At 36.5% G+C, this 25089-nt stretch overlaps 1 protein-coding gene across 3 annotated transcripts in view; it reads right to left on the bottom strand.

Annotated features, from left to right (window-relative positions):
* OPA1 (OPA1, mitochondrial dynamin like GTPase) overlaps nt 1-25089 on the bottom strand; it is a 99920-nt gene that overhangs the window by 33087 nt on the left and 41744 nt on the right. For all 3 annotated transcript variants that reach the window (XM_025376130.1, XM_025376132.1, XM_025376131.1), the window contains 15 exons: nt 21852-21932; nt 21658-21732; nt 21253-21324; nt 21070-21169; nt 20595-20725; nt 19065-19137; nt 18890-18962; nt 17501-17616; nt 16529-16593; nt 15782-15858; nt 9279-9444; nt 7134-7286; nt 5362-5470; nt 4801-4880; nt 1394-1534 (listed from right to left, as the gene is read on the bottom strand). In XM_025376130.1, coding sequence (XP_025231915.1) covers nt 1394-1534; nt 4801-4880; nt 5362-5470; nt 7134-7286; nt 9279-9444; nt 15782-15858; nt 16529-16593; nt 17501-17616; nt 18890-18962; nt 19065-19137; nt 20595-20725; nt 21070-21169; nt 21253-21324; nt 21658-21732; nt 21852-21932 — 1512 coding nt within the window. The remainder of the gene's footprint in view (nt 1-1393; nt 1535-4800; nt 4881-5361; nt 5471-7133; nt 7287-9278; nt 9445-15781; nt 15859-16528; nt 16594-17500; nt 17617-18889; nt 18963-19064; nt 19138-20594; nt 20726-21069; nt 21170-21252; nt 21325-21657; nt 21733-21851; nt 21933-25089) is intronic.

The raw sequence follows: 25089 nt of genomic DNA, 5'->3' as shown, positions 1-25089 counted from the left end.
AACATCAACCCCATTAGACAGGTAAGAAAAGTGAGGTCAGAAAAGTGGTAGCAATTATTAAAGGACATATTATTAGCTAATATAACGGAAATACACTAGCATTCACATGTCCTGACATCTAGTCCATGCAATATTCTTGTGGTACTTTGCTACTTATTTTATAGCTTTGCAAAGTGCACTGAACAAACTGTCACTTAACAAACCTGAGGTTTTCTTGGTCTTAGAAACTAATTAAGACATACAATCAATTCATGCCTAAGACATGAGCAAAAACTTCAAAAAAAAAAAAAAAAAAATCACGTAACATCTCTTCTATACCACCCTGAAGAGAAAATCCCTCTTACTGTATTCACCAACGTGCCACATAACATTTAAAAGTGTCAAACTGAATATAACTTATTGTTAATGAGAACTGGGACCAATGAGAATAAAAATTAAATCTATATTCAATGAAAATATCTGATGTAATAATTAGTTGCAATCTCATTTTCAATTTATAAATAATGCTAGATGTATAAACTGCTTTGAGTTTTACCAATTTTATTTTTATTTTTTTACTTGTTCTGACCTCCAATGGAATTTAAAATAAGTATACTCATCCCTCAAGTACAGAAACATAAATAGCATATAATCTTTAAAAGAGTTTGTGTGGCTTTGCAATTTGTTAATGATTGATTTCCCTACTAGACTTATTTTTCTAATTGTGTTCACTTAGGCTAATATAATAATGAGCTTTTGAATTTCTTACATCTTAACTAAGCAGTAGAGAATGTAGTTTTTAAAAAACGTAGGCCCAAAAGTATTTTTTAAAATTCATCTTCAAAAAGTATCATGAAGGTAAGCAAAAAGTAGCCTAAAGTATAGACTATTTTTATTCTCACACTAATAAAAGAGGAATATGCAGCTAGAACTCAATGGTCGTATCTAATTTAAAAAAAAAACAACATTTTTATTTTTTATTTTTTCTGAATCCACTCACACATCTAATTGAGTTACATTTGACTGTAAATCACACACAAAAACACATATATATTTTTAAACATATGCCATTTTTAAACAGAAATTCTATTTTGCAATCTGAAACAATGTGATGTGGGGCAAAGGTCTGGGTCGGCTTCATCCCATTCTGCAAGAACTGACTGTTGACCATTGAACTTGCCAAAGTAAATTTCCCCATTTACAAATTAAAGCATTACCCTTAAAAAAGCAATACTGAGAATAAAATTCCTTCTCTTCACGCAAACAAAATGACTAAGCTTTTACTGTCAGCGAATGTACACATGACAAAAGTCAAATTAAGCACTTAAATATCTAACTAACACTTGTAGTAACATTTACTGCAAGAAACAAATATTAAAGAAGCGGATTCCTGCTTTTCAGCAGTCTTTATTACCAAGCTTGGATCTACTTCTACTCCTCGGGATTCAAGGTTCTTCCGGACTGTGGTTATTTCATCACTTGCAAGATAAGCTGGGTGCTCCTCATTACATTTCAACATCTTCTCCAATTCATTCTTGGTTTCATTGTGAACACACTTTAAAATGTTTAAAAAAGGACTGTGTTTAGCTGGTTCACAATTTGGCGCTTGAGAAACAGTCTCGATTTTAATAAATATATTACTATTGCATAAAAGATACCACAAGCTTAATCACAACAAACAAGAAAGAAACACGAGAAAGAACACAGCACCCTGGCTTATGAATATGGCAAATGGCCTATGAACGCAGAACAATTTGCCTTATGAGCGAGGAAAAAACCCAGGGATTAGCCATACTTGCTATGTGTTTACTTTTGCTGAAATGTTTTTGCTGTGGAAGTTACAGCACCAGGAATCTTACTATGTATTCTCTTTCTTTCTTGACCGTAGGGTATAATTTGAATCTAGGAAAAAGCACCCTGAATGCATGGGAAGAGTTGACGTTCTAAAATGCCTCGTATCTAAGAACTACACTTAAGAACGAGATTACTGTAAGGATTTAACCTGGTGACATGTCTCTTTTTCAATAAATATAAAATGCACAGTTTGATTTTTAAAAAGCCTTTTCATAAAAAATGGTACTTCAGACTGCTTCTGTGAGGTATCTATCCTTCTTAAATTCACTTCCAGTCTCTTTTCTGTAATTATTCATAATCTCTTTACCAAAGGAGGAAAACGTACATACACTAGTTATGTTTGATAACAAGATTCTTATACTGTGTTAAATTAATCTTGTCATTTTTCAAACCTCCACTCAAAATTGTATGATACAAGATACTAGCTTTAAATTCAATCATTGCCCTAAATAAATTACTAGAATAGAAAATCTACCACAGCTGTGAAACTGAGTGTTTTTTTTTGCCCCAAACTCTATCACAGCTATGAAATCTGAGTAGTTAGACAAGATTAACACATACATGCAAACAATTAGCTTGTAAATGGAACTACTAATTAATACTCTCTGAAAACTAACACTTTAGAAAAAAGAGCATTTGATAAAGAGAAAGTTCACTGTTTGCTTAAACATGTACTATTCAGTTTGAGATGGAAAGGAAATTGCTGGTAATGGTGTTCCCAAGCTCATCCTGCCTCGTGTTTTACTTCCCCCTTTCTATCCATCACCACTTGACTGTCACTACACTTGGCCCTCAGAAGAGAGAACTACTCTTGGATCTATCCTGACCAAAAATGTCCATTAGTTTGGCTCAAACAAGGTGAGAATGTTTCAAAGGGATGAATTTTCCTAGAAAACGAACAAAAAAGAAACACAAAAACACAAAACACTTTTCAGAGAATGGATTTCTCATCTTTAAGTTTCTTTTCCTGCCAAATCCTGTCATTCAGCTATGTGAACTTACAATGTGAGACCTAGGGATATTCTCAACCTCTTCTAGAACCTCTGTCTCTCCCTGTGACCTCCAGGTGTGAGGCTGAAAACACTTGTTTTCAACTGGGAGTGGGAGGGAGAAAGGACAGAGAAGGAGAGCTTGACTCCGTGAGTCTGACACGAGGCTAGCTTTTGAAGGAAAAACCAAAACAATATATATAAACACCTCCCTAGGTGATTCAGATGCCCCTCCCTTCTATATTCCAAATTATGGCCTCTGTTCTACAGTCAGCCTGGGTCTCGCACATGCTGCCCTGAAATCCTGTGGGGGAGAAGGCTCTTCTCTAAAGGGTTTCTTTCCCGATTCCTCTTCTAGGTTTACAGACCCTTTGCACTGACTTTCAGGTGAATTCCTTTGTTTCTCTTGAAGGGATTCCCCTGTGGGTTTAAGTTCCTGAAAAAAATAACTTACTAGCAGGAATCATTTCTTTCAGAGAGTGTTGGGCCAAAGCACATTAACCACCAGTCAGTTGCTGAGGAGTGCCATCAATTGTTCCAGAGACTTTAGGCCTAATATCACTAAGTCTTGAAGGCCAGACACCATTTTTCTTTTGCAGTTTATCTCCCTTACAGCAGCTCTTTCTAATCAATGCATCTTCCTCTATCAAAGTCAGAAACCTTGGATGGATCCCTAGAAATTCTTTTCTGACAGACCTCCTTCTCTCGGCCCATCTGTAGAGCAGAGATAACCAATGCATCCTGAACACATGCATGACCCAATCACTAACTGTCCACTTCTTCAGCTTCACTTCAGTCTCTTAACGGCTCATTTTTCACAAAAGTCATTACCAAAATAATAATAATAATAATAAAAAAACACAAAGAAAAAGAAGACGGTCTCTTCATTATTTTGAGGAAGTTGAGACTCATGTCTGATAGAGAACTTATGAAACAAGAAATGTGGGAAACTAGGAAAAAATAGGATATAGATTATACAATTAACTCTGTGTTTAAAATGAACATGAAAATATAAAGAAATAGGGACATCTCATTTGGTCAATTTTTATTCTCTCTTTCTCCTCTATTTTTCCATTCCTTGATCTCCTTTCTCTAAATGAATTCAAGGAACAAAGCAAACAAGAAAAGAAAATGGATTGGATGCTAAATCTTTTTCATCTTCATTATTTCATTAATTGATGTAGTTAGATTCTACGTTCTATTTAGATTCTTTCATTTAAGGAATGAACAAGGAATGAGACAGTGATATAAGACTGAATATCAGATAGGAAAAGAAGCTATAAGAATCAGAAAGGAATGAACAGGGGTGGAGGTGAGAGGTAGGGACTTTAATGATAGATATAGATAATAAAATAAGGCAAGAAAAATTGTATCTTTTCCCCCCCAAGCATATTCACTGTACGTCCTCTGAAAACCTTATCATTTTCTTCTATTCACAAGTTTTTTTCCCTGCAGCTTTGACCTCCCAGGCTTAAGCAATCCTTCCCACCTCAGCCTCACTAGTAGCTGGGACAACAGGTATGTGCCATCACACCTGGCTAATTTTTTTTGACTTTTAATAAAGCAGAGGTCTTGCTATGTTGCCCAGGCTGGTCTCAAACTCCTGAACTCAAGCGATTCCTCTAACTTGGCCTCCCAAAGGGTTGTGATTACAGGAATGAGCCACTCTGCCTGGCCTGTTCATAACTTTAATCTTCCTTTTTACCTCAAACAGGGAATTGAAATGAACAAAGTAATCAACCACAAAAGGGGCATGTTTCATCTCTTGTCTTTTAACAACATGGCTACTTCACTTAAAAAAAACTTTCTTATGTAGTTTATTCTTTATTCTAAAGATTCATTATATTTTAGAAAGGATGACATAAAACATTTAAAATTCCTGAGACTGGTCTAGAGCCACACAAAGGTTATATTTTAATGCCTGAATGAAAATGAACACAATGATATCATCGTAAGATTAGAGATGCGTTTATTTCACCTGTTCTTGGGTCCGATTCTTCCAGTATAACCACCTCTTTTTCCAGTCTGGACCCACCATGTTTTCAATTGCATTTTCAGCTAGAAAAAAAAAAATTAACTTATCAACAATTTTATCACTTACCTGTACACAAATTGTAACTAATAATGGTCTTGCTTTCTTAACTATTTCAAAGTGCTATATCAGTATGAAGGCAGTTGAAATAAAGGAAAAAGCCCACATGACTGATATGGCACATATGTAAGAGTTTAATTATACATGAGTTTATGATACATAAAAGTATAATTGCTTATACAATTCCTGTAAGTACAATAGCAAACACACTAAAATATTCTGCATTATAGCTTTATAGAATATAAGTACATATAAGCATCATGTGTCCATTTGTTTTAGTAGCTACAAAGCAGTTGACTAAAAAAAAATTCCACAAATAATATTCAACTATAGTATTAATGACAAAGACTTTTAAATGTTAAATATATTTTTACAAATGTTCACTAAAGTTGGATAACTCCTTCACCACTGTGAACTCAGAACTCAATAAGCTGCGTCTCTACTTACTATCCTTGAGACGAGCCTGCAGAGCCTCTTCCATAAAATAAATAGCTGCATCCCACTGCTGTTTATCAGATATGGATCGGTCTTCCAAAGCATTGTGTTGAATAACCCTCTGAAAATAACAAGAAAAGAAAAAGCTAACTTCTTTTACATCTCGTCATTTTAGTAGTTTTATTCAAATTGACAGCTTAGTAAATATGGAAAAATAACTATGTATATAAACCAGCATAAAAATATATCCTTCCCACAAAAATGCATAAGCTCCTTTTACTTGCCTGCTTATTTGTTAGCTTGCTATCTAAAAAATATAGAATGGAGATTCTTTCCTGGCCCAAATTAAATAAGCTAACCATATGAGGTGCATGGGTAATATTACACATTTACATTATACAAAATATTACAAATGTAACTACATGAAATGCAACATCTAGAAACCTAAAATTCAGGGCTTAATAATTCAGATCATGTTCAACTCTCCTTTTTGCCATATGACCTATATGGTAGTCTTTTCAAAAATGAGGAGAAAAAAATTAATAACCATTATTCCCAGTGTTAACAGCAATGAAAAAAGTAATAAGGTAGACACTTAAAAGGTCTATAAAATCATAAAAGTTATTTATTACAGTTGAAATTGGCTTCCAAATTTTATAACTTTTGGATGAATAAAAATGAAACTATTTTCTCAGTAAGCCAGTCTTAATAAGGCATTTAACAAGAATAAATACGGTTTTCTTTTTTTTTTTTTTGAGATGGGAGTTTCACTCTTGTTGCCCAGGTTGGAGTGCAATGGCACGATCTTGGCTCACTGCAACCTCCCCTTCCAGGGTTCAAGCAATTCTCCTGCCTCAGCCTCCCAAGTAGCTGGGATTACAGGCATGTACCACCATGCCCAGCTAATTTTGGATTTTTAGTAGAGACAGGGTTTCTCCATGTCGGTCAGGCTGGTCTCGAACTCCCCACCTCAGGTGATCCGCCCGCCTCGGCCTCCCAAAGTGCTGGGATTACAGGCGTGACCCACCACGCCCGGCCATAAAGACAAACATTTCTTTAAAACAAAATTATAATTACAACCGGCTAATCACAGCCAGCTCTGCATTTTCCCAGAAAATCACTCAATCCTGTAATTCAACAACACCTCTAGTAACTCTCTGAGCAGAGCAGGCACTTAACAGATTTGATTTTGGTAGTGAGAGCATTCTACATAACAAAAGATTTATCATGTGGTGTCAGGAACCAGGCTTTGCCATTAGAGAGGGGCTTGAATCCCAGCTCTGTCAATGACAATAATAGGACTAGTTAAGAATTAAATAAAATAATGCTTACAGAGCTCCTGGCACATAATGAGCTTCAATACATGGTAGCTGGTGGTATGATTTTAGGCGTCTAACATTTTATAAGTCTAACATTTTATAAGTCCACTGAAAACCAATGTATTTAGTTCCTTTCATTACCACAGAGGGTAAAATTAGAATCAGTTATCTACAGACAGGCCCATAAAATGGCTAATAGATGACATTTGTAGAAGTTTATCAGAGCCTGTTTACTGCAAAGTTTTACTTTTTTCTGAAGTGATAGCCAAGAAAGAAACAGCAACAGGTGATTTTAGAAGGGCAGGGAAATATTAAAGGGCAGATTACAGATCATAAATCTGTTTCTTTACTTATTTTTAATTCAGAATGTAATTTAGTCATATAAAAAGTCTCCTATGAAAAAGAACCAATTTGAGAAGTTATATAAAAATATGAGGCTGATACCCCAGTAGACAAACAACATACCAAGCTGTCCTCCGCAAAGTCATTCCACTTGTGTCGTTTAATACTTTCTTCCTTAACGGCCTCTTTAAGTTTATCAAATATGTCATCATGCTCTTTCCCTTTGGGTTCTGTCATGAAGCGGGAAAATTCTTCTTGTAGGGTCTCCCAAGCAACCTAGAATTATTTGAAAGAAAAAAGGTGTATTATTACTACATACTTTAACGTTTAACATGAAAAATAACACATGAGCTCAAGCCAGATGTGATAAATAAATCAGCTTATCAGAAAATATATGTGAAACTACATTAAAAGGCCAATGATGCAGAGGTCTCACATGGGTTGCTGGTGACAGATATGGCTTCCAGATATGCTTTGCTAGACATGCATAGTGGTTCACATTTTTAAAATTGCTTGCCAATATTTAAAAATTGAGAGATTTCATTTAAAAGTCTGAGCTGACAGCTTCTCTTGAACTGACTGAGAAGGGTATACCCATATTCCTACATGACACCACCTGCTGTAGCTGAACAGGGCTGTCTCTTCAAGATAAGGTATGTATTCTAAGCCTGCCACCCAAGTTAGTTCACTTATTTATTTCAACCTCTAAGACATGAGTTTGCCTGCTTCTTTCACATTGCAAAAAGTTTAAAATGTCTTAATGATTCAGTCATCTTCGTATCTTTGTCTTTAAGCAAAGATAAGAAGCAATGCGCCAACACTTTCAAACACAGCTGAAGAGTATTCAGCTTTGTATTACAGCTAACTCCTAATGATCTGAAAAGTGAAAGGAAGAGCACAGTGTCAAAAATAATGAAGAACAAAATCAATGGAGAACAAAATCTACTTACAACTAAGTGGGCTTTTTAATGCTGAATTTTAGCCCTCTCTCATTTTAAACATAAAGAAGTGACTGTCCAAAAATACGGAGTGAGTGGTGGGGCGAGTATTAAGATCCATGTTTCCTGACCTTCTCACCAGATCTACATTCTTTCCATGACACCTAATGCTGAGGGACAGAAAGCAGCAGTGGAAAGAAAAATTGATGCTTTTATAACCACTTCCACTGCTTGAACCTTAGGATGTGAAAATATCCTATCACAGGACACGGCCCAGAAAAAAATGTCAGTGCCAGTAATGAGAACTAGTGAAGGGGGAGCAGCCGCTCTCTAATTTCTTCAGGGGTAAATGTGTCAAGAACTGCCAGGGCTCAGCAATGGGCAACTTAGGCAGGGAGGCTGCTAGAATTCTTAGAAAGGGGCTTGAAGAAATTGAGAACAGAGGTAAGGGAGTCAAGACTGGAGCAAGATAGGAAAGCGGTGAAATCACATCTGAATAACGAGAAACTGACACTGCCTTTAAGACAGGTATGAAAAACAAAATTACTTTTAACATGGACTTCAATTTTGTGAGCAACCTCACACAGAAGCACGGGACACAGACTCTTAGCTTCAACAATCACTGTTTATGCGGTGATGTACATGACGGATCAATTCAGATGATGATCATAATAACAGCAGGTCCATTTCCTGAGCAGTTATCATGGGTTGGGCATTGTCTAAGTACTTTACATACAATTACTTATTTAATCCTTATAACAACCCTGTGAGGTAGGCAATATTACTGTCACCATTTTATTGATAAAAAAACACATAGGAAAGTTAAGCAACTAGGCAAAGGACCATACAGCTATTAAGTGATAAAGCCAAGAGACATGGTAGCGGAAACAGATTCTTTAAGGTAGTTTTTTTTTTTTTTAAATAATTCCTAGTTTAATCTTCTGTCAGGATCCTAACTAAGAAAATGATAATTTAGGTAGAACTGAGCTCAGATGAAATGTTCAAAATATTTCACATTCAAGCAAATATTCAAGCAAATATTTCGCATTCAAGCAAAATTTGCTTGTTAAATACAGTCTTTGGAAGAAGTACCAATACCCTCAGGCCAACACCATAACAATTAGTAAATTTTTATAACCGTAGTAACTGGTAGCAACATCAAGGTTAGTCCCAACACAGAGATGAGGAATAAAGAATAAATAAGATATAAGGACCCAAACGAAAGAAAGAAAGAAAGAAAGAGGCTGTGATGGGAATAAAGTCTAAAATTCACAGCTTCTACTCCCTTCAGATAATGCTTCTTACCCATTTAATTAAATTATATCCTAACCTCTACTGCTTTATTAGGAAGCTGCTTATCAGTCCACTGTTTAAGCTTGATATCCACTGTGGTATTAAAAGTTCCTGAATTCATGGTCTGGGCAGCCGGAAGGTAGATGTTTTCAATCACATGAGTTGACACTCTTTCCCACAAAGACTGCTGAAGGATTTCCTCCCTGAAATAAAAAAGTATCAAAAACACCAAATCTAAATATAATATTGTTTTTAAAAACAGCTTGACTGAAGTACCATTAGCTTACAATAAACTGTACATATTTAAAGTTTTGAGAAGTTTTCACATGTGTATATACCTGTAAATCGCAGCAGTCAAGATAATGAACGCATCCATCATCCTCAAAAGTTGTCACCACTGGAACTGCTTTCTGTCACTGTGATTAGTTTGTATTTTCTAGAAATTTATATAAATGCAATCATGTGGCATATACTCTTTTTTTGCCTTCTTCCACTCAGCATAATTATTTTGAGGTTCATCATGCTGTTGTATGTATTAATATTTCACTTTTTTTTTTTTTTTGAGACAGGGTCTTGCTTAGTTGCCCAGGCTGGAGTGCAGTGGCACAATCAGGGCTCACTGCAGCCTCAACCTCCTGGGCTCAAGCCATCCTCCCACCTCATCCTCCCGAGTAGCTGGTACTACAGGAGGATGCCATTATGCCTGGCTAATTTTTTAAAATTTTGTAGAGATGGGGGTCTCACTATGTTGCTGATGCTGGTCTTGAACTCCTGGGCTCAAGCAATCCTCTTGCCTTGGCCTCCCAAAGTGAGATTATAAGTGTGAGCCACTGCATCTAGCAATATTTCACTTCTTTTTATTTCTGTGTAGTATTATGTTGCATGAATGTGTTTATCCATTCTTGTGTAGATAGACACTTAGGCTGTTTCCAGCTTTTGGCTATTACAAATAAAGTTGCTATGAGAATTCTAGTACAAGTCCTTCTTATGCACACATGCTTTCATTCCTCTTAGGTAAATACCTAAGAGTGGAATGTTTGGATCATATGGTAATTACATGTTTAATGTTTTTTTCCAAAATGTTTGCCGCATTTTACATTTCCATTAGCAGAGAATGAGAGTTCTAGGTCCTCTCCACCCTTGCCATCACTTGGTATAGTCTGTCATTTACAATTTTAGCCATTTTCGTAAGTTTATAGTGGTCATTGTGGTTTTACGTTGTATTTCTCTAATGACTAATAATTTTGAGCATCTTTTCATGCACACTTATCTGCCTAGTATTAACACATACTTCATGTGTTTATGGGAGAGTCCGAGACGGAAAACTTCTTGGTATAAACATGACAACTTATCAGATCACAGGTGTTATAGAATGCTGTTAGATACAATCTTTCAGTCATTCATGATTAAGGTAACAATGTAAAAGATGCATAATCATGTTGAAAATTCTGCCATGAAAGACATCTTAAAAGAATACAGGTGACACTAATAAAAAAATACAACTATTTTAATTTGAACTCTCAAGAAAATATTTATTTAGGTAATAAACTTATACCATAATAGAATACTACAATATACATTAAAAAAAAAAAAAAAACTCTACTTATCAGGTGGATCCTTCTTAAGAGTAACCTCAACCCTTTAGGATATAGACACAAATCTCAGGGTAGCAGAAATATCCCACTGTCCAAAAGCCCAGCTGAACTCCTCTGGTGAGGCGAGTCAACATCTTCTACCCTCCAAGACTATTTACTAAACATTTTATGTAAAATTAAGTCTACTGAATCAATGAACACAGATCCTGGTTTCCTATTGCTAACTTTCAGGTCACTTTTCAGTTACAACCAGTAAAGAAAACAGAGTCTCAGGAGGATATACAACTGGGGCCCAAAAGAACAAAGACAATTTAGTCACTGAGTTAATGACAGAGAGTGGGAGAGTGTAAGGAGCAAGATGAAGAAAAGCAGCCTGTCAGGGCCTCCCCTTCAGACACCACTTTAAACACAATCTCAAGAAGATAACTGAAAGCTGAACTGAAGACCAGGATCCAGCCTCTGCCCTCCAGGGCTTTTGTCTCATCCTGCTTCAGAAGAAGAGATATAGTCTGTTATTTTTCCCTGGAGTCTCTGGGCCAGGAATCCATATCCCTGACACCCTTTTTAAAATCCTGACTACCGAATCCCGAGAAGCTAAAGGCAACTTTCTCAAGGGAGGTTGCTGCTTTGACATCCACAGAGGCAGCTGTTATCAATTCTCCTTGCCCAGCCTCTCCTGCCTTTCATCACCAAGCGGCTCTCCTCTGTTCCAGACTCCCACTGCTCCCCTCCATCACAACAATTTCTGTTGTGCTCCCAATACCCGGTCCCATGACAAACCATTTTATACTCTCGTTCTCTTTTCCTATTCTTTTTATCTCCAAACCTTTCCTTAAGGAACGTGACTGTCCTCCATCCTCAAATTCTGCTCAGAGGAAGCTATTCAGTAGTTGAAAGGCCTTCAGAGTTAGAAAGTAGAAGCTAAGTCCTCCTCACCCCAGTCTCTCTTCCGAACCATCAGTTCTCAATGTTCATATAAAAACCCTTATACTGTGAAGCTACTCCATCTAGTTATGTCATCTGCTACCTTATTGCTTGCTGCTATCATCTAACAATTTTCCCAGCCTATATTCTATGTTTTCTGTTTTGTTTTGTTTTCAGACAGGGTCTCACTCTGTCATCCAGGCTGCAGTGCAGTGGCGAATCTCGGCTCACTGCAACTTCCACTTCCTGGGTTCAAGCGATTCTCCTGTTTCAGCCACCCAAGTAGATGGGATTACAAGTGTGCACCACCATGCCCGACTAATTTTTGTATTTTTATTAGAGACAGGGTTTTCACCATGTTGCCCAGGTTGGTCTTGAACTCCTGAGCTCAAGTGATCTGCCCATGGGGGCCTCCCAAAGTGCTGGGACTACAGGCATGAGCCCCGCGCCTGGACTATATTCTGTGTTATTATAGGTGACTTCTGGATTCCAGGTTTTGCCATCAACCAGGGATAACTTCTACTAATGTACAAAATATAATTAACAAAATATAATAAAGGTAATAGTGTTATTGCCTTCTTTATCTACAGAAACTTTACCTACATTCCACTTTAATTAAAGAAATACTTTTTTAAATGGATTTTTTTTAGATTTTAAAGTAGAGGACTATTATATTCCATATAATAATTTCAACCAATACAGAAAATGTAAGAAGCATCCCATAGTTCCCCTTTTAGAAGATAACCACTATTTATGGCTTTATTATTTAAAAAATTATGTCTATGTAACTGTTTGTGTGGGTGTATTCACACAAATGGTTCATAATTATACATAGTGTTCTATAAATCCATTTTTTAAATCTAAAAGTATATTGTATTTAGTTTTCCATGTCAACATCCTATACTTTTCAAAGGCTACTTCTATCCATAGAGCAGCAATCTGCTCTATATAAACCAAATACTATATAATTCCAAATGGGAAACATAAATTGTTTTCCATTTCTTCACATTTATTAAAAAAACCAAGGTGAAAGGTTTTATGTGTTCATCTTTGTCAAATATATCATTATTTGCATATACTCCCAGCAATGTAATTACTGAACATAAACATACTCTTTATTTAATAGACTCTTCATTATCTACACAATCACTAAATTCTGTAAATTCTATCTTTTACGTGACCTCTCAAGTATCTCACAAGTGTCTCTTCTCTACCTGTATTACCACTCACTATCCAAGTTTAAGCCACAGTCACCTCTTGCCTAAATTATTGCAACAGCCAACTGCCTCCTTGCTTACAGTCTTCTCCACCCGTATTCCATTTTGCCTACTACAAAGACCTTTCTAAAATGCAAACCTGACCTAATTCTCTTCAGTGACCACCCTCCCCCCACTGCTTCCGGAATACATACTAAGCTTCTGAATATGGCTAATAAACTTCATATTTTGCTTACATCAACTGTTTTATCTCCTGCCTCTTACCCCCATTTATGTTAAAGCCACAGTACACAGCTACCTGTGTCGCCTTTCTTGTTCTCATCTCCTGGCCCTTACCATATTCCTGCCTCTGCCTTAACACTTATTCATGTTTTAAACCTCAAATTATGACATTGCAAATCTTTGATTTCTGAAGTCCGAGAATTTCTAAAAACGTACCATACTAGCATTTTTTGAAAAAATGTATTTCTGTGAAGCTAGCTAGCTATCCTTCTAGAAAAGATATATCTACATTGATGGTCACATGATGTTAATGATATATCAATACCTCCTGCTGAATGTCAGTGATTCATTCTTGAAAACCAGGCACGGCGTAAAAATGCTGAGAGCCTATTTCCAACTATAATGTATTATATGTCAAATCTATACCCCTAATAACCTTCCTAAAACTTAACCAAAGGACAGCGGAATGTCTACAAATAAATAACAAACTGTCATGTTAGGACATAAAATGCTTTTAACACTGTTTCCAGATAACTAAATATAGATTAAACAGTCTTATGACTTAAATAATTATAAGCATTTTAGGCATTGTCCTAAAATATCACATAGGCATTATTCAACAAAAACATACCAACAGAAACTTCAAGACAACATCAACTATGTCACAATAATAAAATATTTGGAAAATATTTGGGGTGTAATGCACTTGAATTCAATGTGGCATGAACAGCTAAGGCTTGGACCTGCTATTCTGATTTATATTTGTGTTAGCATAACATTTTTTCAGCCTCTACAGTCTGAAAAAACAGAGAATCATATATGATCCAGCAGCTTACGCAAATAAATCTCTAGCAGCCAGATGTCCTAGTTCTGACCCTTGCCTTTTCAATGGGCAATCTGGTGGTATGCGTTCATTGTCCCTTGGCAATTCTCTTCAGTTACCTTTGTATTAAATAAATTACATTTATTTTCAAGGCTCACTTTAGTGAAGAAATACTTTGAGTTCAGGGTTGCTCTGTCCAAACAAAACTAACCTTTCCATTTGATGATACCAAAAATTAATTTATAGAAGGACCACATTTTCTCCCCATAAACAGCATTATTAGTTGTTATAGTTTATATATCACTTTTATATACATTAAATACCCTCATACAATCTAGCAAGGCAACTAGTATTATATTCAATCTGTAAACCTATGTATCTCTTTGTAACTTCAAAGCTGACTGACACAAAGCCATGGAACTGGGCTAAGATACAAATAAACATAAGTTGTGTCATAATAATATTTGATTAATCAACAAGAACAGATAAAATCAGATCTCTTTTTTTTGGAGAAGGAATGGAGATTAAAAACAGGCAAATGTGGACTACTTGAAGACAGAAGAGGTTTCACCACTGACGAAGAAAGGGCACTGAGATGAGGAAACTAGTGATGCTGAATTTAAATGTACAGACTAGATACCACTATCAAGGCTCACTTTTGATAACCTTTAACTGAGTCAATAGACTAGGTACAGAAAATATTTACAATGAATGGCAGTGAGGATAGTTGTGCTCCAAGAATAAATTCTTAAAAATACCAGTCTTCATCAGAATGATAATTTCTGCCTGAGGAATTTGTTAATTAACATGTGACTACAAAAATGTCAAGGTTATTTATAATACCTTGTTTTACCATGTCTCATTCCACTGAATTTAGGAATGGCCAAACTTACATAAAACATAAACTGAAGGTAAGCTTGCCTTAGAAAAGATTAACATAAAAAATTTTTCAAAAGGGTGCATTTACTTGCTATTTTTAAAAATTTCAAATATTAATAGCATTAAGTTCAAAATGTGATTTGTATATAACATATTAACCACATGGTACAGAAAGCACTAACTGTTCTTATTCAGAATGGAGAAGCTGAAAATATATACTAATCTCCCTTTATAAACCAATTTTGACAGGTTGATATTTACCTAAAGTACAATTTGATGAAATTTTTGCCTAAATGACTTTACAGAAATTATGATTATGTATTTATTAAGTATAAGATAAAGAAAAGGCAAAGAGAATCAAGATTTTAAAAGAACATAAACAAAACCATCTTCCAGAAATTCAACTGGTTAGACTACAATAGTAGATATTGCTAAAAAAAAATTATTGTGTTTTTGCCTAAGAGCCAAGGTAATAATAAATCACTGCTTTATCAATCTAAGTTTTAGTATTTCATTATAACCCATATAGTAAAGTCTGTCTTTTTTATTTTTTTTTTGAGACAGAGTCTCGCTCTGCCGCCCAGGCTGGAGTGCAGTGGCCGGATCTCAGCTCACTGCAAGCTCCGCCTCCTGGATTCACGCCATTCTCCTGCCTCAGCCTCCCGAGTAGCTGGGACTACAGGCGCCTGCCACCTCGCCCGGCTACTTTTTTGTATTTTTTAGTAGAGACAGGGTTTCACCATGTTAACCAGGATGGTCTCAAACTCCTGACCTCATGATCTGCCCGTCTCGGCCTCCCAAAGTGCTGGGATTCCAGGCTTGAGCCACCGCGCCCGGCCAGTAAAGTCTTTCAGAAAAGAGATTAATATCAAATACTTACCAATGTTTTGGTGTAACCTGGCTCAGACTGATAACTTCATCAAGGATTTCATTTTTAGCTTTTTCAAACAGTTCATTCTAGGCAATATAAATACAAGTAAGTAAGATTTCCATAAGACAGTAAATTTACCCCGTCATGATTTTCAGAGATAACCAAAAGGAGGTTTTTGACAGGCTACTAGGCTGAATTTGGGTTTAAATACACGTGACTAGTAAAAATGCACTTCTAGTGTCTTTTTTTTAGGAATGCCATTATCCAGATAAGGACAAAGAAACTGACATAAATATCTACCTTCTCAATGTTGAATGCAGTTTTTCACATAACACTTGTTCACGTTATATGAAAGCATCAATACATATTAATTTAGTATATCAGTAATTACACATTAATGCTGTGTTTTATTAACTAATGGGCATTTTAAAATCAAGGAAAAACAATGTTTAACTCCCATTAAATTACATGAATACATGAATTCTACAAAACCTTTAAAGCATATTCATTACCTTCTCAGAAAATATTTTCAACACTTGTTTTGACGTCTTATAATCCCTGTTTTTAATATTATATAATAAATAATTTAAATTATTGTCAGAGAGAACTGCTCCTAGAGATGTATTCTTACAAATTAGTAGTTATAGTCAAAACCAAAGTCATTTAGCTCATCGGATTTTTCTCTCAACATAAATTTAGTCAGCACACAACATTAAATTAAGATACATACAAAGTACATGAGTATCCAAATATTACCCGGTCAAGTTCTCGCAGGCGAGGATAGTTGTTCTTCCACTCGGTTTCAAGGTTAAAACGTGTTGCTGAGGAAGAAGGAAAAGTTCAAGTTTGATGATTCTCCTTCTTTCCAGATGCAGTTGTTAAAGCGGTTAAAATACATGTCCTCTGTATTAAGTGAATTTCTGAGAGTGTGCCTATCACCCCTTAGTACTCTGGGATCTCAACGTCTCAGAATTTCATTTTTGCAACAGCTTTCAAAACTATTCTCCCTGATTCTAGTTTCTCCATGTTAAATCCATTAGCACACAGCTGAAGTAGCTTAGTATCATAGAGCTGCTGAGAGAACGGACTTTGCAGTAGTTGTACCACCAACAGGCAAATCCCGGGTCTTTTACCTATGCTGTGTGCCACTGGGTAAGTTATTTGGGTAAGTTACTCTGTCTTCTGTTTTCTCTTCTGTAAAATGGAAATAAAAGTAATACAAGGTTGCAGACGGACAACTGGGATAAATAGGTAGGATCAGGTAGGATTTACATATGGGAAAAGGGAAAGCAAACATATTCCCTTCAGATAAAAGACATTGAGCAGGAAAGTGATTCAGGAAATGGTACCATGACATTGATTCAGGAAATGGTGCCATGTAAATGAAGTCCAGAGTGCTCTGCTTCCCAACACATCTGCTCTCTTTGCCCTCAACAGGGTGAATCTGAATTCTCTGTAATTTATTGTGTACTTCCAAGCACTAGCAAACGTTCTCATCTGTTTGAACTCTGCAAATGTGTTCCTAGAGATGCTTCCTCTGAAAGGAAAAATTCGTTCTTGTATAACAACTGAAGGTTTGTATTCTTCTATTTTCCAGATATTGTCTAACTGTAAATGAACTACCAAGCAACTGTTAAAGGAAAGAAGTACAGAATGGGATGGATGCCAAAGATTGCCAGCTAATAAAATGTTTTACGCTGTCTGCTTCTTTAAAAAAATCCAACCTACCTTTGAAACTATCTGCCTGTTGTTCAACGGACTCTCGTACCATTTTCCAAAAGCAGTCTGATACTGCAAGGCTTAAATTTCTTGTAGTCACTTGGTGTGCCTTTAGCATGCTTGTCCTATTAAAAAAAAAAAAAAAACAAGAGCTAAAGTATATTAAAATGACAAAAACGATAACAATATTACCACCAAGTCTGTGAATGTGCTTGCTAACAGCCACTCTTACCTTTTATACCAACGCTATTCAATAAAATTTATGTGATGAGGGAAACATTCCAATATGGTAGCTACTGGCACACTGGGTTATTGTGCCCTTGAAATGTGTGGCTAGTGTAACTGAGGAACTGCATTTTTAATTTTACTGAATTTTTACTAATTTAAATTTAATGTTACCTTTTATTTTATTATTATTATGTTTTTGAGCTGGAGTTTTGCACTGTCACACAGGCTGGAGTGCAGTGGCGTGATCCTGGGTCACTAAAACCTCCGTCCCCCACCCCTCGGGGTTCAAGCGATTCTCCCGCCTCAGCCTCCTGAGTAGCTGGGGTTACAGGTGCGCACCACCACGCCTAGCTAATTTTTTTTGTATTTTTAGTAGAGATGGGGTTTCACCATGTTGGACAGGCTGGTCTCAAACTCCTGACCTCAAGTGATCCGCCCCCTTCGCCTCCCAAAGTACTAGGATTACAGGCGTGAGCCACCATGCCTTTAAAAAGAACATGAAGAAAGCCATCTTCCAGAAATTAATTTAATTCCAACTAATTTAAATTTTAATAACTACACAAAACTAGTGATACCACATTAGACAGCACAGTTCTATATGTTGTCAGTGTACTCCCCAAAGCACGTAAGATTATGGTTTGCAAGAACTATCTTGACTTACCATACTAACCTAGGAACAAACATACTTTTCTATTTCCAGAAACTCAACATTTAAAGTCTTAGTATACAGTAATACAACTGGTCTTTAGCTCTTTTTGCTTATCTTATCTCCTGTCAGTATCTATCTAGGGATACTTCTTTGACAACCCCACTCCAACCTTTCCTAATATTGTAAGAGAAATATGTACACATATTTAAAAATGAAAGCGTCGATTTTCTAAAACCACTTTATAAGTAAAGTAAAGTAAGAGGCAGAGATCTTTGTTGTCTTTTGGTGTCCACATCCAAGGAAGCATGCCACTATGTATTGTACCATGTGATAAACTGCTCTCAATTCTGTTAAAAAGTAGCTAAGGACTTGCTTATTAGATACAGTTCACTATTTGGGAAGAATTCTAGAAATCCGATGTAAAACTAATAGTTATAAAACCTGATCTTTTAAGTGAAAACAGTTTAATTTAAGCTACTCTCTTACCGTAAAATGTTTACATGTTTTAACAAGATACCTACTTTAGGAGCTTCGAATTCTGAAAAAACTCTTCTTCATATTCTCTTATAGCTTCAATGCTTTCAGAGCTGTTCCCTGGGGAAGAATGATGGTCAAATTTTCACCAAGAAAATTACTCTGTATTATTTGAAAATGACAGAAACTAAAAATAAGTTATTATAACCCATCTTTGCATACCTTTTCCTGTTACAACAGCAAAATAACCTAAAGCTTTCATTGGGAAGAGCTTTCCTTCAATTATCTGCTGAATCTATTTTTAAAAGTGGGAAAAATTAATGTGAGATATAATTTACATAGTTTTAAAAGCATAATATACAATTTAGAAAGCAAAATAATGCTATACATGTATATAGTTAAATAGATAAATCTGCACAAAAGCATTTAAAATGTTTTCCCATTGCTATTTGAAAAAACTACATTTAATTTTACTATATTGAAAATGTATCATTAAAACACACATATCAAAAACCCGGAATGATGTGTAGTTCTTTAAAGTCAGACAGACCTTAGTTTGAATTTCTGCTCTGCTGCCTAGTAGTTATGCGACCTTAAGTAAACAACTTAATTTTTTCCAAAAGGTTGATGAGATTATGGGACAATATGATACTTAGCACAGTGCCAGGCAGGAAGCACTCAATAAATGGTAGCTATTATTATTTTTCCGTACTTTCTTCAAATATCTAAATTCTGACCAAGCTGGATTGTCTTCTTTTATTCCTTCCTCCCCTCCCACCTTCTTCTTTACTATTTGGATCCACTGGTTCTCAACTCTTTTAGGATCAAAAATCCATTTCTAAATGTGACAACAAAACAAAACAAAACAAAACAAAAAAAAAGACTATGTACCCAGAAAAATGCATATTTGCACAGAGATCTTTCACATATGTTAGTTTCTACCCACTGAAGCCCATTCAGATTAATAATGGGATGAGAATCAGTTACACCTAAGCTAATGCTGAATCTTTTATACAAAAAGGACTGAAATAAGCTTCAGTTGCATCTCAGAAGAAATATAAACTCACTATCCCACAGTTGAAAGAAATGAAACGAATGAAGAAAGATGGGGAGGAGGCCACAGAAATTTGTTTCTACCTCACTTCTCCCCTTCTCCATATCAGAACCATTAATGCCATGGCAGGCCTTACCCTTAAAAATAAGGCAGAGCAGAGGTTATGGTGGCTACCTAGAAAAGGGTTAACATAGCAGGCCTGAGACTACTATCCTTAAAAAGGCCTGCCTGCCTTTGGCTTGTATCTGAAAACTTAAATGGTAAACAGTTCCCTACACTGATATAAACCTTTCCCTATATAACTGTGGCTCACTACTCAAGTAATGTCGTTTAATTATAACATAGGCTTTCCTTTTGGGAGTATGAAATAATTTTGGTACATGAGGGTGCCGAAATGACTAACCTCCAATGAAAACCTTAGGAGCTGAGTCTCTAACAAGCAGCTTGTTGTTGGAGGAATTAAATGTGCCCTATGTGAGTCTCCTGGGAGTGAACTAGTGGGAATGTGAGCCTGATCTCCTTCAGATTTCATACCATGTACCATTTCCTTTTGTGACTTTGCTTTATCCTTTCATTGTAATAAATCTTAGTTGTAAGGTGTTTTTCTGTTGTTTGCTTTTTTTTTAAAATAACCAATCCCTATCACAGTTGGAGCTTTTACAAAGAATCTATGCTTGCAACAAAGAATTTGATCTCACCCTGCTTGGACTGGCTACATTTTTCTCTGCCAGGTCTACTTTGGTCAAAACGAATATGGTTCTCCTTCCATGAGGGTCCATTTGACTGACCAAGTCCGTAACAATACTGCGCTCAGCGTCCACAGATCCGTCTGAAAAAAATTACAAAATGACACTGTGGAATTTTAAGATGTAAAGTAGATTTTTAAAACTTGGCACAAATTATACCCCTGTGCCTACATTATAGCAAGAAAGATTTTAATACATTTACGTTATTTACTAAAAAGAAATCCTAGCCAATAAAAATTTCAATGATGCTTATGTAAAACTTATCAAAATAATTTCAACTTCGATTTTATTTGCTAATAAAATAAATATGAAGAGAAGGCAAAAAATGCATTTATCTTGTATGTTTACGTAATGCAAACTAATGCAAAGCTTGGATTGCTAAAGAAGAAAATATATCAGTATAGTAAAATCTTTTGATATGATTTACCTTGAATACATAGTATGATGGCATTAGGATTCTGCATGTAAGCTTTGCTGATACTGAAAATAGTTTCCTTTGTGTCAGGAGCCATACCTGATGTCACAGTCTTAAAGAAAAAGGTTTTAAATGTCATTATAAATGCTTCACACAATAGGAATAAAATAAAATACATGTTTTGTATATACTTACATTAATCACACCTGGTAAGTCAACAAGCACCATCCTCTGTAGTCCAGGGCCTTTTACATTTAAGGATATGGTCTATTCAGGAAAAATAAAAATAAAATACTGCTAAATTTTGGGGGGAATTTGTTAAGAATTTTTTTGGTGAAATATATTCTGAAAATTCTGTATCTCATCCATTCAGATAAGATGCTCACAAAAATGGTATTCTTTCTCTGATCCTAAAAGTAAGTATTCTGGAAAATTACCCACAAAATGATATATTATTTGGATCTTTTTTTTTTTTAAAAAAAAAGCTCTACATATCTTGGAACAGCAGCAATCTAAACATCGATACCAAGTTATGATTTATCTGAAATCATAAACATTTAATTTCCATAAAATGTCACTGAAATGAATTGTAACCCTTACCTCAGGGCTAACAGTACAGCCTTCTTTCACATTCTTTCTCATTCGAAGTTCTATTTCATGTCTTAATGCTGCAAGCTAATGGAAAACACAAAATTCTAAGAAAATCTTAATTCACAAATATTCTGTAATTGTTTTTTATAAGCTCATCCAGGTTATAAAATTACACACATCAACCTTAGATGAATTTTACTTACATCTTCTTCTTTGGTAAGATCAAACTCCCGAGAACTGTCTTTAAATAAGGCCACATGGTGAGGACCTTCACTCAGAGTCACCTGATAGTAACAGAAAACTGAGATGTAATGATGCACTTACAACTACTATTAATTCCCACAGCCCTTACGTGGTCTAGACAGGGCTACTGCATTGCACAAATCCAAGAGTCTCTTCACACTACTGCCGGCACACTCCTTGAAGTTGTCAACATGGTAGTTCTGAGAAGGCAATAATTTTGTATTTGTACTGTTTGTACATATGTCACACATGTTGCGATTTCCCAACAAGAATGCTGGTTCCTTTTATCTCTTATGACCTAAAATGCTGCTGCCTCTTTCTTTCCCCAGTCAAAGTTATACACAGCACTAAGCCCAAAATCATCTCTCTAAAACACTAAAAGGAAACCTTGCATTTAACTTCAAAGATGAATTTAGGTAAAGAACAATTCATTCGTTCAGTATCTATAGAGATTGAACTATGTGTCAGGTGTTGTAGGTGGGGAAACACAGAGCTGACTGTCCCGGTTTTAGACCTCACTACATGCTGGGAGAAATATACACAGACATAACAGAAGAGAGTGGCAAAACCTAGAGTGCCACAGAAGAGAATGGAACTGACTATAAGGGAGCTACGACAGGCTTCACTCAAGGAGTGATATTTGGGAAAGAAATTTTGTTTTGTTTGTTTTTTTGTTTGTTTTGAGACGGAGTCTCATTCTGTCACCCGGCTGGGGTGTAGTCGCATGATCTCGGCTCACTGCAATCTCAGCCTCCTGGTTTCAAGTGATTCTCCTCCCTCAGCCTCCCGAGTAGCTGGGATCACAGACACCCACCACCATGCCTGGCTAATTTTTGTACTTTTAGTAGAGACAGGGTTTCGTCATGTTGGCCAGGCTGGCCCTGAACTCCTGACCAGGTGATCCGCCCTCCTCGGCCTCCTAAAGTGCTGGGATTACAGGCATGAGCCAACGCGCCTGGCCAAGAAATGTTATAGCAATGTATATTAACAGTCAGTGGTTTCACAAGAACTTCTAAACTTCTAATTGCCACTTTTCTATACAACTCCTTCTACTGAGATTAGCTAAACAGGCTAGATTAAAAAACAATAAACAGCTGTTTGAAAGCAACCATAGTGGCCAGCCTAAGCTGGAAGGATTTTCCTGTAGCTATTTTCCATCAGAGGATTTGCTGATTTGTAGCACAGGGCAAAGGCCCAAGAGAAAAACTTAAAATGTGTAGCGGTGTCACTGGGCTGAGTAGACAAGACTGGAATTCAGAGTTATCAAGCAGTCACGTCTTAACGTGCCACAATCCCAGAGAAAAACAGACTGCAGAAATAAACCTCCAAAACGAAACCCTACATCCTGTGCACAGTTTCCTTTCCAGGCATTCACATATTAAGAAACCAAGCAGAAAGAAGCTGCTAAGGAGGTTAAAATGCTAAGTTGGGATTCTGGCACTTTCACTGCTCTGGGGAAACAAAACACTGGAATTCAGGGTTGGTCAAAGAGAAGCTCCAGTAAACACTAAGGGACCAACGACACACCGGAAAGAGACCAGCCTCATCTGTTTCAAGGACACCTGTTCACACTCTGCCTGTTCACGCTCTGCCTGTTCACGCTCTGCCTGGTCACGCTCTGCCTGCCAAAACAAAATTAATTCCTTCTTGAACTATCATCCACAGCCTCTACAATTAGGGTGCTAGTAACAATGTAAAAGGTGGGTTTCTTTCCCACGTTTTTACAACTGATTATTGAACATGATATGAGATGTAGTCTAAGGTCCATTTTGTTTTTTTCTCTAGGTTAGATGTACCCCAAATTCCCATCGATAGTAAAAGGGGTATGTAAAGTCTGGTACGTTCACGCAGTACCACACACAGAACAACTAGTAACACATAACACAGTTCAATTCATAGTTAGACCCACAAAAGTGCAATTTGGATGAATCACACTAGGCTGCCCAGGTCCTGTTGCACTTGTAAACAGATTTCATTTCTTGAAGATTTCAGCATCAGCCTCACTGTCTTTCTCCCACTATTCTTGCCATAATTCTTGGTAATTTCAATTTTCCAATTACTGAACACCTACCCCCACCAGCTGAACACGAAAAAAACAAAACACAATCATACAGATTCATTTAAAATGTATGTCCACAGAACTTAAAGGGACTTCAGTCCAACTCAGCAATCCTAATATCACTTGACTTCCTCCACTGATTCACTCCTAGAGTCACCAGAATCTCTTAAAAGACTTCACTTTTTCTTCCTGCCTCAGTCTTCAATCTCTTCTCCTTTCTAATTAAGAGCTGATCATTTGGCTTAGTATTTCACTGAGTAAGCAGAAGAAATCAGAAGGAAACTTCCACACATTCCCCTTTCTTGCCTCCACTGGTGAACTCAATGACTGGTTTCTATCTTCACCTTCCTTGATGGATCAGCAGCATGTGACCTCACTTATCACTCCACCCTACTCCATATTTCTTTACCCCACTTTGCGTGCACTGAACTGCCCTGCTTTCCCTCTTACTACACCAGTTGTGCCTTCACACATTCGTTTGTTATTTTTTCTTCCTTCAACATCTTAATGTTCAGAGTGCCCAGAATATACTGCTTGCTCTATCTCTACTCACTCCCTTCAAGATCTTCTCCAGTAAGATCATGACTTTAAATACTACTTTTAGATAGTTGATCATGACTCCTAAATGTATGTCTCTGGCCCAGACCTCTGTCTAAACTGCTATACCCAACTGCTTGTTATCACCACTCAGCAAGTCCAAAACTGAACCCCTGATCTTCTTCCCCCAAACTCGATCCACTGACAGACTTCCACGCAAACTACATCCTTCAATCTGTTCAGGCTACAAACCCTGGAGCCATCACTGATGACTGACACATTCTCTCTCTCTCCCCATCGCTTTTCTTCTCTCCCTTCTCCATATCAAACCCGTCAAGAAATCCTGTTAATTCTACTTTCAAAATACATTTATCATCTATCCATTTCTTATCACTTTCACTGCTACTTCCCTAGCTCAAGAATCACCTGGATACTCCAGTAGCCTGGACTCCCTGGTTCTACATCTTGCCTATAACTATTTTCAAAAGAGTAGCCTTTTAAAAGGCACTGTTGTTACTTTGCTCGAAATCCTGCACTGGCTCATTTTACTTAAAATAAAACGCAAGTCTGTACAATGGCCTATAAGGCCTTATTGATCTGCT

This window comes from Theropithecus gelada, chromosome 2, assembly GCF_003255815.1.
Source record: "Theropithecus gelada isolate Dixy chromosome 2, Tgel_1.0, whole genome shotgun sequence".
NCBI lineage: Eukaryota > Metazoa > Chordata > Mammalia > Primates > Cercopithecidae > Theropithecus > Theropithecus gelada.
Note: the sequence above shows the minus strand (reverse complement) of the source record. Positions and strands in the feature narration are given on the sequence as shown.